The sequence below is a fragment of the Tamandua tetradactyla genome, chromosome 1 (genome assembly GCF_023851605.1).
Source record: "Tamandua tetradactyla isolate mTamTet1 chromosome 1, mTamTet1.pri, whole genome shotgun sequence".
In the NCBI taxonomy this organism is placed as follows: domain Eukaryota; kingdom Metazoa; phylum Chordata; class Mammalia; order Pilosa; family Myrmecophagidae; genus Tamandua; species Tamandua tetradactyla.
In genome coordinates this window covers 3,857,696-3,871,714 of record NC_135327.1, presented here as the reverse complement: position 1 = coordinate 3,871,714, position 14,019 = coordinate 3,857,696, and the positions used below count along the sequence as shown (strand labels likewise).

Below are 14,019 nucleotides of genomic sequence, written 5' to 3'. Positions count from 1 at the left end.
AAGTATGGTGACTAGAAGGTTCTCTGAGGAAGTGACATTTGAGCTGAGATCTGAGATATACAGAAAGACCCTACTGCAAATCACAGTTTAAAATGTTTCAGGCAACAGGAATGGCAAATGAAAAGGCTCAGAGGCTGTAATCAGTTTTTCTGTTCAGTTTAAGATCAGAAAGAAAGCTGGTAGGACCAGGGCATAATGAACTGGGGGGGAAGAGGTGGGGAGCAGGGAAGAGGTTGGAATGGTGAGCAGGAACCAGAGCACCTAAGACCTCATAAGCCATCATGAGGAGTTTGGATTTAACTAATCTCCATTTTCTGTTCCCCACCTCAGCAGAGCAGGGATGGGAGAAGAAGGAGTTACCTCATGCTTCCTTTGCGCCATCAAACAAACCATGAAATGGCAAGACGATGGACCTAAATCCAACCCTGTGAATTATTACAACAAATGTAAATGGACTAAAAGTCCACTTAAAAGCAAAGATTATCCAAAGCGACCAAAAGGCAAGGTCCAACAATATGATATCTATAAGAGATGCACGTGAAATATGTAGACACAAATAGGCTAAAAGGGAAAAAATGGAAAATAGAAAGTGTAAGAAAGTTGGTATGGCCATATTAGTATCAGATAACACAGACTTCAAGACAAGGAGTATTACCAGCAATAAAAGTGGTATTTCATAATGATAAAAGAGTCAATTCATCAGAAAAGACAAGAATTATAAATGTATGTACAACAGAACATCAAAATACACAAAATAAAAACTGATACAACCAAAGGGAGAGATACACAAATCTACAACCACAGTCAAAGACTTCCACAGCCCTCCCTGAGAAACTGATACAATAAGTGGACAGAAAATAGATAAGGATACAGAAAACTGGAATAACACTATCAAGCCTCCTGATCTAAATTTATAGAACACTTACCCAACAACAATAGAATATACATTTTTTCAGATGCACATGGAATGGTCACTAAGATACCCCATACTCTGGGCCATAAATTAAGTTTCAATAAATTTCAACAGGCTGAAAACCCACAGAGTATATTCTCTGAGCAAAACAGAATTAAATTAGTCATCAGTAAATAATAATTTATCCAGAAGAGTCCCAATATTTGGAAATCAACACGACCAGAATGGCTTCCTCACTACCCGCCCCACCCTCAGAGTAACAGCAGACAACATCTGGCACAAAAGTCTCCTAAAGAAGGGAGCAGCTGGACATCTGTCCTGTGGCCAGGTGTGAACCCAAACTCCTGGATGGATAAAGGGGGCCGGGGGCAGGGAGGACAGGGCAGCAGGTAGATGCTTTAGGCTCATCCTCAACAATACAATTAACAATTTCAAGAGCTGCAGGGCCCTGGTGCTGTGCTGGGAGACCAGATCCTGCCTGGGAGGAAAGTGCACCCTGCCAGGCATTCCATCTACCACACCTCGCTCAAAATGAACCCAACTGATCCCAGCAACCAATCAGCCCGCCTCATTCAGGGGCTACCCTGGGCAGGGTCACAGAGGAGAAAGTAAAGCACAGTGGTCATGAACACGTGCTTTAAAAACATTGATCCTGAGTTCAAATCATTCCCTACCATCTGAGGTAGATAGAATTCTGAGTTGCTACCCAAGATTCCTGTCCAGTTGTCCACACACCCTGAATCCCTCTCCTTTCATGGAGGCAGGACCATGAATATGATTTCACCATCATGATTAGGCTATGCTAGATTAAAAAGGCAAAGAGATTTTGCAGATGTAATTAGGGTACCATGTTGGTTGCCTCTTTGAGTTCATCAAAAAGCATCCTGGGTGGGCCTTACCTGATCATGTGAACCTTTAAAAGAGTGTGGGTCCTTCCTGAAGGGAGGACTTAAAAGGAGAGAGATTGTCCTGTGGGCTGTGAAGAAGTAAGCTGCCGTACTGTGAGAGGGCCACATGGCCAGGATTTCAGGGAGAACTAGTAGCTAAGAACAATCAGCAGCAGACAGCCACCAAGAAAATGGAGACTTCCACAAGCACGCAGAACTGAATTCTGCCAACTACCACAACAGGGCCCTCAAGTCTTGGATAAGATCCCAGCCGGGCTGACACCTTGACTGCAGCCTTATGAAACCTCAAGCAGAAAACCCAGCTACATTATACCATACCCAGACTTCTGACCCTCTGTCACGGGGAGATAATAAGTGGTCTCTTTTAAGCCACTAACTTTGGGGTGGCTTGTTTCACAGCAATAGATAACTGATACAACATCTCTGTGTGATCCCAGGGAAGCGACCTCTCCGGGCCTCGGCTTCCACACCTGCAAAGTGGGGATGTTAACAGGGTCTGCCTCAAAGGGCTCTTGAGAGGATGCAAATGAAAGAGGGTGTGAAAAGGCTCACCAGCAAGTGACAGGCAGTTTACCTGGGCCCCTTCAGGTTCGGGGGCAGCAGCACTGTGGGGGAATAAGGGAAGGCTTCACGTATTTTTGAGAAATTGACCCAATTTTTCAATCTTGTCACTGGTGGGATCCTTGGGTAAGAAGGCGGATAGAATCTTCTAGCTCCAGATCACAGCTGTCCCAGAGATGCCTTTGTTTCCAGCTGCCTTTGGCATGCAGAGTCCAAGTGTGCAAGGCAATGGGGTCACTCAATCAAAATTAATTTAGCTGCTTACTTCAAGTCCCAGGAAAGATCTTAGGCAATTTACTCAAGGGGAGACCGTCACCCACCCTGCAGAAAGCAGGGAAATAATGACAGTCTACAACATAGTTTAAAAGACAGGACTGCAAAGACTTACTGGTCTGACCATGTGCCAGGCACTGAGCCAAGTGTCCCAACCCATTTAATCCTCTGCAGTGGGAACTATCATTTTACAGATGAAGAAGCCAAGGTCCAGAGAGGGGCTGCTGCTTGCCTAAGGTCACACAGCCACCGGGAGGCAAACCCAAGATTCAGACCCAGGCCCTCCGGCCCAGGCATAGCCATGTGAGCATGACAGCCCACGGCAGAAAAGTCTCCTACATGGGATGTCCTCAGCCCACACCCACCCACATGTCTCTCTGGCTAAGAAGCTCCCACTACATGAGGAAACGCCAGGCTTTCTTAGTTCCCGCCCCTGAGAGTCTGCACGGAAACATTATTCAGTTATACAAATCAAAACCACCACACCATTTAAGAAAACATAAACATGTACACAGAGATGTGTTTTCACATTAAACAAATATTTAATGAGCACCGACTGTGTGCCAGCTATTGTCCCTGGTGCTGGAGATACAAAGTGAGTAAAACGGACAAAATTCCCCCATCTTCTTGGGATGGACATTCTCATGAGGGACTCAGACGACACACACAAGTAAGTAAAATACACAGTGTGCCAGCTGGTGGGAAAAAATAATGCAGGGAAGACAGATAGAAAGTGGTGAGCAGGGGGTGGAGTACAATTTTAAACACAGGGTTCACAGAAGACCTTGTCAAGAAAATGAATCTTGCACCAAGTCTCGAAGGAGCCAACACAGAGCTATGGGGACACCCGGCAAAGAGCCTTCCAAGCACCAGGCACAGCACGTACAAAGGCCCTGAGGTAGGAGCACCTGCCGCATCTGAGGAGGAACAAGGCTCCAGGGGAGTTGAGTGAGGGTAACAGGAGATTCTGGAACTGGAAAGTGGTGATGGTTGCCTACATTTCTGAATATATGAGAAATCTTTGAATTGTATACACTAAAAAGGTAAAGTTGATGGTTCGTGAATAAGAAAATAAGAAAAACTTGTGAGATAAAAAAGAATAACAGGAGAAAGAGGAGAGGTCATGGGGCCACTGTATGTCCCTAGCCAGCCGTGCTGAGAGCTCTGCTTTTCCTCTGAGTGGTGGAGCCACAGGAGGGCTATGAGTGGGCAGCAGTGTGATGGGCAGCAGTGTGATGGGGAGTGGTGTGAGCAGGCAGCAGTGTGTGAGTGAGCAGCAGTGTGAGGGCAATGGTGTGAGCAGGTAGCAGTGTGGGCGGGCAGCAGTGTGAGTGGGCAGTGGTATGTGCAGGCAGCAGTGTGAGCGGTGAGCAGTGTGCACAGGCAGCGGTGTATGCAGGCAATGGTGTGATGAGCAGCAGTATGCACGGGCAGCAGTGTGCACAGGCAGCGGTGTGAGCAGGCAGCAGTGTGATGGGCAGCGGTATGAACAGCCAGCAATGTGAGTGGGCAGCGGTGTGAGTGGGCAGCAGTGTGCACAGGCACCAGTGTGTGCAGGCAGCAGTGTGTGTGCGCAGCGGTGTGCAGGCAGCAGTGTGCGCAGGCAGCGGTGTGCGCGGGCAGTGGTGTGCACAGGCAGCAGTGTGAGTGGGCAGTGGTGTGCGCAGGCAGTGGTGTGAGTGGGCAGCAGTGTGCACAGGCAGTGGTGTGCATGGGCAGCAGTGTGATGGGCATCGGTGTGCACAGGCAGCGGTGTGCGCGGGCAGCAGTGTGATGGGCAGCGGTGTGTGCAGGCAGCAGTGTGAGTGGGCAGTGGTGTGAGCAGGCTGGGGTCCTAACGGCTGTGTGTGGAGAAGAGGCTGCAGGTGGGGGTGGGGGGGGGTGAGAGCACAGGGTTGGGTGAGGAAGTGCCCGCAAGGTCCCCGCCTCTTCCCAGCCCATGCACAGCCTCAGCTCTGTACCGCAGCTGCCATGGTGCACAATGGGTGTGGACATGCACCCCACAGGACAGAGGGGTGCTAACCCGAAATGCTGCACTGGTGGTCACAGGTGGAGGGTGGGGTCCAGAGCCTCTCTTCACTCATGCAAATCAGAACAAAAAGCGAGGGGCGCCTTCCTCTCTGGCAGGAAGCAGGGGCCCGTCTCACTGTCAACAGCCAGCTGACAGCCTTCAGCACCCTGCCACGAATGGGGGCCCAAACGCCCCCCTGGCTGTAGTTGGCTCCACAGGCCTCCTCTGAAGAGCACGCTCTGAGCACTCCAGTGGCACTGTGTCCATGGGGAGAAAGAGGCCCAGAGAGGGGGAGGCGTCAGCCCAGGGTCACACAGCAGCCTGGGAGCTGGCACCACGGACCCTGACTCCCAGGCCTCCTCACTCTATGGGGGGAGCTGTGGCCACTCCCTCCAGGACTGAATCCAGGCAGAAAACACCAAGTTGGGAAGACCATGGCCTAGTCCTGGTTTTCTAATTAAATCATCAGTTGGGACCATGCCGCACACCTGCTGAAAACCCTCCAAAACTTGGATCTGGCCCCTGCCAACCAGGCCCATGTCATGGCCCCCACTGTCCCCTCCAGCCACCCAAGCCACCTGCTGCTCTTTAAACAAGCCACATCTGGTCCTGCCTCAGGGCCTTTCCACATGCAGCTTCCTCTGATGGAATACGCAAACTCCATCCACAGCTGGCTCCTCCTCCTCCTTCAGGATTTGGCTCAGATGCCACCTCCTCAGGGAGGCCTTCGCTGACCGTCCAGCTGAAGGACCTGCCGCTCCCTCTAGCCACCAGCACATCCCATTTTATTTCCTTCTCAGCACATCACTCCCCAGGTGCGTGGACCTGAATAAGTGACTCAGCTTCTCCAGGCCTTAGTTTCCTATCGGCATAAGAGGTGCTATAAGACAGCCACCCCAGAGGGATGTCATAAGAACTCAGAGTGATCCTTACAAAGCACTTAGCACAGCACCTGATGCATAGTAGGGCCTCAGCAAATGTTATTACAACTCTTGCCACCTTCTCAAGAGGCCTCTTTTGTATTGTGCGAAAACTTCACGCAGGCACGGACTCTGTCTTGCTCTGTCTGCCTGTCTGGCATCTAGCACGGTGCCGGACACAGTAGGTGCTTTGCCTCATCGCTGAAGACTGTGAATAGTGGAGGAGCACCCACTGCCTGCACCCTACTCTGGCCTTGGCCCTGCTACTCCTGACAGAAGCTCTCTGCAGAAGCTGCCCACCGGGCCTAACAAGGAAAGGGGGCACAGATGCTAGCACAGAGGCCGGTATTCACCTGCCCGTGGTCACTGCCCGCGCCAGCCTGAAGCAGCCTCACATCCCCTGGCCCAGAATCAAGGGGTCATCTGTGGGTCCCACCTGGGGAAGGCCCAGCAAGTAAACACAGACTGAGTGTCTGACCACAGGACCAGAAGGGCGAGGGCAGGCGGGCTCCCCCGGTCCTCACAAGGTCAGAGAGTGAAACTAAATGGGAGGCCCACACAGGCCGCAAGGTTGGAGGGGATCCCTGGGGGCCTACTGGGACCACAGGGGAGAGCCTGGATTTGAACGCAGACCGTTCGGCTGTGAAGTCTGTGCTTCACACACACACAGACCCTGATTCTGTATAATTTCCACATTCACAATGTCCAAAAGCCGGGCTGGTGGCCGAAGGAAGTTCCTGCCAGTGGTTTCTGGCCAGGCGCGTTTCTGAGACCCCCCCCACCCCCCGCCCCAGGAGACACCTGACAATGTCTAGAGACATTTGGGATGTCACGGCAGGGGATGGGGTGTGCAAGTGGCTTCCAGCAGGGAGAGCCCAGAAACCCGTCCATCACCCACGGAGCACAGCACTGACCCCAGGATGTGGGCACGTGCCCACAACCCCCCACGCGCAAAGCTGAGGCCCCGCACCAGCCCGGCCTGTGGGGCTTTCCCTGCATCTGCGTATGCGGTGGCCTCTCAAGGCACGACGTGTGACTGAGCACCGAGGCCAGCCAATGTCAGGGTCGCACTGGTGACCAGCCAGAGTGCTGGCCTGGGGCGGGGTGACAGCAACAAAGAGCACACAGCCCACGGAGACAGAGCACAGGCCAGGGGAGAAGGGGTGGTGGGGAAGGGGACGCTCTCCCAGGGAGGCTTCGAGGCAAGTCCGTGGGGAGGGAGGGCGGGATGTCACCCTCAGCTCTGAAGGGGCTGCACCCAGAGCCCTGAGGGGAGGCGCCCAGAGGGGCAGGAGAGGCAAGGCCCTGGGGCAGGACGCCGGCCTGGGGGGGCCTGGAGGGTCCAGCCTGTCCTCACAGGGCCCAGGGCCGGCTTTGTCTTACCCTGGATAAGAGGGGAACCAACCACGATTAACTGGATACTTAAACGTTAAGTTTTTAAAAAAGAGAGTGGAGGCCTGCGTTTAGCAACAGACGAAGAGATGGACAGGCGGGTGGAGGGTGAACAGATACAATCAGGGCAAAGGGGGCCGGGGAACCTGAGCGGGGCTTCTGAGTCCTCTGCGTGGGTTTTGTTTACATCTGTCCTGAAGTCTGAAGTTATTTCAAAATAAAACGCTCAAAAAGCAGAGTGGCGGGTTTGCCCCTCACCAGGCAGCCGCCCCCGTGGAGCTCCGGGGAGCGGTGGCCGAGGCCAGGCCTGGGATCCCCGCGACGGCGGCGAGCCGCACACGACCCCCCAGAGTTCTCGGATGGGACCCCCCGGCCTGCCCCACAGCCGCAGCCTTGACCCGAGCCCACCTCGCCTCGGGGGGGCGCAACCTGCCCCCCTGCCAAATCCCGAGGCCCGGACCACCGACGCGGCCCAAGACGGCTCCGACCGGCCGCCCTGCCCGGCCCGGCCAGACGCCTGCGGAGGGAGGCGGCGCACCCCAGGCCCGCGGAGGTGAGTTCCTCCGCCTCACAGACCTGAGCCCGGCCTCCAAGGGAAGGGCCGGGAGTGAGGCGGCGGCTTCTCCGCTCACCGGCTTCACACAGCGGCCTCGCCAGGAGAGGGGCGCCCGGAAGCCCGGACACCAAGGCCCCGGGGTGCGGCCTCCAGGGCGCGGCTCCGCGCAGCCTGGGCCCCCCGGTCACCCGCGCACGCCCAGAACCCGGGAGGGCGCCCCGAACGCGGGCACAGGGGAAAAGCGGTCACTTTCTTCTCAGGCTGCCCTTTTCCGTAGCTCTGCGGAACGCGGGTCCGCCTAACTCCTGCCAGCGCGCAGGTCTCGCCGTCAGACGTCCCTCGCTCACCTCCTAGGGAGGGTCCGCCGCATCCAGCGCGGCCCAGCCCACGCGCCAACCTAAGGCTGAAATAACTGGGACCCGGGGGCTCGATTCTCCCCACGTGAGTACCCCAGGACGTCTCGCGAGAGCAGTAATTTTGCTCATGGACAGACTGTCCCACTGGGGAGCTGAGGGTCCTGACGTGCAGCCAGACTCGCCCGCCTCATGCTTCGGCTCTGTGGGGCTGTGTGAGCTTGGGAAACTGACTTGGCGTCTCTGGGCCTGTGTTTCAACTGTAAAACAGAAAGCACAATACCTTGAGCTTCTGAGTTAATCCACAAGAATGCTTTTCGTAGGTCTCATAAACCTTCAGCACTCTGAGCAAATTATTGTTACCGTTGTTGCATTCATCTAATAAACGTGCTAAAAATGTGATTCTTTCTGTTGACCTTTTTTAAAAAAAAATATCCACATATGCATAATTTCATATGAAAAGGGTATTAAAAACAGGATTTCCAACACCCTTTTAATGTTTTTTTCCTGCTTGCCTTTCTCCCTTTCCTCCACAAGATGTGCAACCTTCCACCCTTCCCTCCAAGCTCCTGTAGCCTCACACAATGCACACATGTATATTAAGTTACTGTTTGTTTTTCAAAAATGGAATCACCTTATATTTACTTCTTAGCTTGTCATAACACAGCCTCATAAAAATCCCCCCAGCCACCAGTTAGTGACTGCAGAATAAAAACGTACCCCACACTCCCACCCCAACCCTGACATTTCTTCTTAGTATGAGACATTAGAGAATCTTTAAAAAAAGAAAAAAACGGTGACAACAGCAAACCGCAGCTTCTTGTTTTGTCAAGCAGAGGTCCAATGAGAAGAAATGCTTTGGTCTCCTCCCGGCAAAAAGCAGAACCACAGAAAGCACTCTGCGAGCTGCCTGCTCACACCCTAGTCCTCAGGAGCCCCAGCTCAGGCCGCTCGCTGGGCACCGGGAGGGACAGGTGTGTCCTCAGCCAAGGGAGCCCCTACAGGGGCTGCGGACCAACCCAAGGGGGTCTGACCTGAGAAGTGTGCCAGACTCTCTTCCCACCATGGCCTTGAGGTCTGTCCCCGACACACCTGCTTGCACCTGCCCTGAGGTCTGTTCCCCCCTTGCAGGAAGGACCTTGGGCCCATGGCTCCCTAAGGGAAAGCCCAGGCAGCCTCGGCTACCTCCCCCTGCTGCAACCCCCGAAAGAGCCAGCGCAGTGTTCTGAGCCCCTGTGTGCCCGGCATACTTCTAAGAGCTTCAACCTCAAAATGATGCGAAATACAACACTTGTACGACGTGCATGCCATACTATGCCCATTGCACAGATGAGGAGACCGAGGCACAGAGCAAGGCAGGGCATGCCCAGGGTCTCCTATGGTCAGTGTGGGATAAAGCTGGGATTTGAACACCAACAGCACAACCCACAGTGTGCAGGAGGAACCGAGCAGCCTTCCATGTCCACACTTTCGCAGTTCTAAGGCTCACACAGACCTGGGTTCGAATCCCAGCTCGAATCTCACAAGTCACTGTGCCAAGCCCTTTACAAGCCAGAGGATCTGCAAAGTGCCTAAGGGCATGAGCTCTGGGGTCAGGCAGCCTGGGTTCAAATCCTGACAATGCCACTTATGATCCATCACTTAAACTCTCTCTGCTTCAGTTTCCTCATCTGTCAGTAGGGATAATAACAGTACCAGCTTCCTAGGTGTGATGGGAACATTAAATTAGTTGATACATATCAAGTTCTTGGGAAAGTAAATGATGAATGATTGTCAGTTCCAAGACAAAAATGACTATCTTTCATTAAACCTACCCAAGAACACCTAGGGAATTTTCTCCTACAACTTCTTTGGTTTCCCCCAAAAGAAATGCAGCAGCTCTATGAGAGCTCTGTCTTTTCCTTTTCATGACTCTTAAACACACACAAAATACAGCAACAAAGTCATGGCGCTTCGTCTGAAGGTGGGAGTAAAGTCCAGTTCCTGCAGGGGATGGCGTAAGATGGGGAGATTCGGGAAGAACCACAGAGCCCCGGGCCTAGAACAAACAAAACCACGGGTTCCTCTGGACAGAGTTTAGAGAGTCAAAAGGAAACTCACTGAGAGTCCCTGTCCTCTTTTGAGTGCTGACTCAGACCTCACTTCCTCCAGGCAGCCCTCCCTGACCACTCCCGCTTTCTGGATGCTGAAACCCCATACCCCTTAATCTAATCATCCATTGTATTTGTTTAGTTAGTATACAACAAGAATAACAATGATAATGATAACCAATTACAATACCGTTAATTAACGAAAGCTAACACTAGCAACTATTAATTAGTGCAGCTAGCTATTAATTAATAACTCTTAATTAATGATAACTAATACTTTACTACCTATCAGGTACTGTTCTAACTCATTAACCCATTTAATCCTCTTAAACACCCAGTAAGAGGGCCACCGTAGCTCAGTGGCAGAGTGCTTGCCTGCCATGCAAGAGACCGGGGTTCGATTCCCGATGCCTGCCCATGTAAAAGAAAAAACCCTATAAAAAAAAAAAAAAACCTGTAAGACAGGATCTATTATCATCCCCTGTTTTACAGATAAGGAACCTGAGGCTCTGAGAGATTAAGCCACTTATCCAAGTCCCACAGCCCAAAGATTTGACCAAGCGGTCTGGCTCCAAAGCCCAGCCTCCTTTGGATTTTTTTTTTTTTTTAAAGTATTTTTTTTTTTATTTTATTATTTTTTGTTTGTTTGTTTGTTTTTTACATGGGCTGGGGCCGGGAATCGAACCGGGGTCCTCCGGCATGGCAGGCAAGCACTCTTGCCCGCTGAGCCACCGCGGCCCGCCCTCCTTTGGATTTTAAAACCCCCATCTTGTCACTAGAGCGTCCTCTCCTAGAGGGCAGGGGCACGCTGGCTTTTCAGCATCTCCCTGACACTCAGCCGGATTGCAGAGGCTTAATTCCGCTGCCTGATGAGAACTTAAACTCGACGGCACCAGAAAGCCAGGGCAACATCGACCGCATGGAACTAAAAGTGGGGAGGGTTTACTGCACATTCTTCCCAGCCAGGACTCAAGGGGAAAATCCCTTAGCAAATAAAAAGCCTGGGAGGAGAGAGTGGGAAGACACACGAGAATCACAACCTGCAGGCTGCCAGCAGAGCCAGGTAGAGAGATCTGCTGACCAGCAGTTCCTGAGTTTTCAAAACTAAAAGGGCTTGGTTTGTTTAGGGGCCATTTCTGATGGGGTAAAATGAGAGAAGCCTCTAGTGGCTGACGGTGACTGGGTATGACGGGCCAGATCACACAATGAGCCCAGATTGGGGACACCCAAAAGAACAAAGCCAGAAGGAAGCCCTGATTCCCCTCCCCTCGTTTTACAGGTGGGGAAACTGAGGCCAGGACAGGGGACACGACAGGTCCAGATGTCAAAATTAAAACCAGCTCATCCCAGAACTGACACATCAGCAACAGAATAATTTCATGAACTCTGCAGATTAAGTGTCAAAGTGATACTTCTTCCTGTTTGTTTGTTTAATGAAAATGGTTGATCCCAATCAATTTCCATTATTCCAGCTTCCTTGGACTCTGCACACGGACAATTTAAAACCACAGTTAAACCAAATGCAACCTGCATCAGTTCTGAAAGACAGCGCACCATTTAGGGCAAGGGCGTGGGAGGGAGAGGTATATTTCCTTTCCTGTTAATATAAAAATTGATTTGTGTTTCCTGTTTCCCTTCCAGACTGAGGCACAGGGAATGGCTCAGAAGGAGAAGTGAGGAGTTCCCCAGAATTTGACATCCCTCAGAGATACCAGTGCCATTCTACATCTTTAATTCAGAAACTGCCAGCTTCAACTTGAGCAGATGCCCTTTTTTTTTTTAACTGTGAGAAAGGGAGAGATGGGAGAGACACCAGCTCTGCCTTATCCCCCCAGGCCTCTCTAGAAGGCTCCCTTGGCCAAACAGTTTTCTGTGCTCTGCACCCCGAAACACGCGCTCCCTCCTTTCACAGGCAGAGGGGCCCCCTCATCCCAGAGCCTCACACAGCCTCACCTTCCCAGGCCCGGGCAGCTCCAGGGCAGCTCCAGGGCAGCCCAGAGTCTCCCTCCTTTCCCCAAAGCCTGAGGCTGCAGGGCCGGCTCCCCAGTCTCTGCAGGAGTCGCCTCCCCGCCCCCGCCCGCCCTTCCCGAACCAGGATTAGAAGACTTCCTAGAGCAGAGCAGGGAGTAAATGAGCGCCCAGCAGGAAGCATGGAGATTAAAGCCTCTGGAGTCTCCGAACTTCCACCCTGGGCTCTGCCCCAGTCCCACCCCCTCAACCCCCTCCACCCCCTAGCCATTTTTCTCACTTCCTAGGAAAGTAGGGAAGTGGCCCCTTCCTCTGTCTCACAGAAAAGGAAAGAAATGCAGCATAGAATAGGGGTTTAGAGCACTGGCTGGGCTGCCATAGCTCAAAGCCCAGTATCCCCGCTCCATCGGCTGTGTGACCCGGGGCAAGCTACTCAACCTCTCTGAAGCTAACTCTTACGACCTAAAAAATGGTGGAACTAGTTGTCCGTTGGCCGGTTGTGAAGGTTAAGTCTGCTACTGAGCCATGTAGGATGCCCGACACATAGCAGGCGCTCAGTTGTTACTTCACTGAGTCTGAGGCTGCGGTTGTGCGACTTGGAGATGGAGGCGCCTGGATTACCAAGTCCCGACTTCGAACCCCAGTCTCCCCGAGTTCCAGCAAAAAGGGGTATAGAGGAATGGGCGTCCTGCCCTAGGGCTGTGTCCATCTCCGCCCCGCCGCCGGGCTTCGGCTTTTATCGTCCCTCTCCGACGCGGAGGGGCGCGGGGCTCTAGGATTTCCAGGGTCCGGACCCCTCCAGGTGAGCTCTGGGCGGCGCAGCCGGCTGCCAGAGCGTCCCCGGGAAAAGACGCAGGAGCCAGAGCGCCCGGCGCCTGGTCCCAGAGCCCCTGCCTCGCGGATGCAACTAATTTTGAAACTATCTGAAAGGCGGGGAGGGGGAAGAGGAAGACAAAAGGGCAGCGCGCCGCGGAGGATTCGAGAGCCGGGGACCCCGGCCCGGAGTCGGAGCACACGGCAGCCAGGGAGGCGACAGCGCGGCTCTGGAGGAGCCTGGCTCTCCCCACTTCTCCGCGCCCCACCACCCCGCAGGGCGCCCCCAGAGGCGACGTGCGGCCCCCGGGGATCGGGGCCACAGGTCGGGAAGACCCTCGGGACAGCAGGGCAGCGGCCAGAGCGGGTGCTGTCCCCGCGCCGCGGGCGACACTCACCGACTGTAGGAAGCGCAAGGTGCCCACGTAGTCCCTCTCGGTGCCCAGGATCTCGTTGAGGACGCAGAGGCGGAGGCGCAGCTGGCGCTCCGACTCCCGGGCAGCCGCGCACGGACCCGGGCCGGGACCCGAGCTGGGCGCCGCGGCGCCGGGAATCGGGGGGTCCGGGTGGGCACTGTCCCCAGCCCGGTCGCCGCCGGGGCCGCTGCCGCCGGGAGCCTCCATTCAAGCGCGGCCGCTCCGGCGCCGGCTCCTTCCCCCGGCCGAGGTCGCGCCGAACCGCGACTCAGGCGTCCAGGCGCCCCATCCCGGACGGGGCGCGCCAGCGGGCCGGGCTCAGCAGCGGGCCCGGCGCATGGCGCGGCGGGCGGGACTGGGGGGCGGGCGGCCCGGGCCGGGGGCGGAGGCAGCGCGCGGAGGCCGCGCGCGGAGGCCGGACCAGGGGCGGGAGGGGGCCGGTCCTCGGGTCTCCCAGACGGCGGGCCCCGCCGCCGCCGCCGCCTAGGGAACGTCTGCCAAGTGCCACGCCGCGCTCGGGCCGCAGAGGAACTCAGCGCGCGCACGGGGCCCCTTGGAGACGCGCCGCTGCAGCCCGCGGCCACGTCGGAAGCCCAGCGCGGCCGAAGCGGGGACGCGCGGACAGAAGCCCTTCCCGGAGGGACTCTCGGGAGCCGCGAGGGCCGGAGGCAGCACGCCCGTAGCAGCCGGCGCACCCGCTCCGCGCCCGGCCGCGTGGCGCCCGCCCCCCCCCGCCTCCCGCCCCCCGCCGCGGGCTACGCCACTCCCACCCGGACACGCGACACCCCCCGCGCACGGCCACTCGCGCACAGGTCCCGCCGCCGGCTGCTGCCGCTGCTGTTCGG

At 54.9% G+C, this 14,019-nt stretch overlaps 1 protein-coding gene across 3 annotated transcripts in view; it reads right to left on the bottom strand.

Annotated features, from left to right (window-relative positions):
• Positions 1 to 13,474, bottom strand: part of PREX1 (phosphatidylinositol-3,4,5-trisphosphate dependent Rac exchange factor 1) — a 193,616-nt gene extending 180,142 nt beyond the window's left edge. For all 3 annotated transcript variants that reach the window (XM_077167406.1, XM_077167425.1, XM_077167416.1), the window contains exon 1: positions 13,157 to 13,474. In XM_077167406.1, the coding sequence (XP_077023521.1) occupies positions 13,157 to 13,381 (225 nt within the window). In that variant the 5' untranslated portion in view covers positions 13,382 to 13,474. The remainder of the gene's footprint in view (positions 1 to 13,156) is intronic.
• Between the last annotated feature and the right edge of the window lie 545 nt (positions 13,475 to 14,019).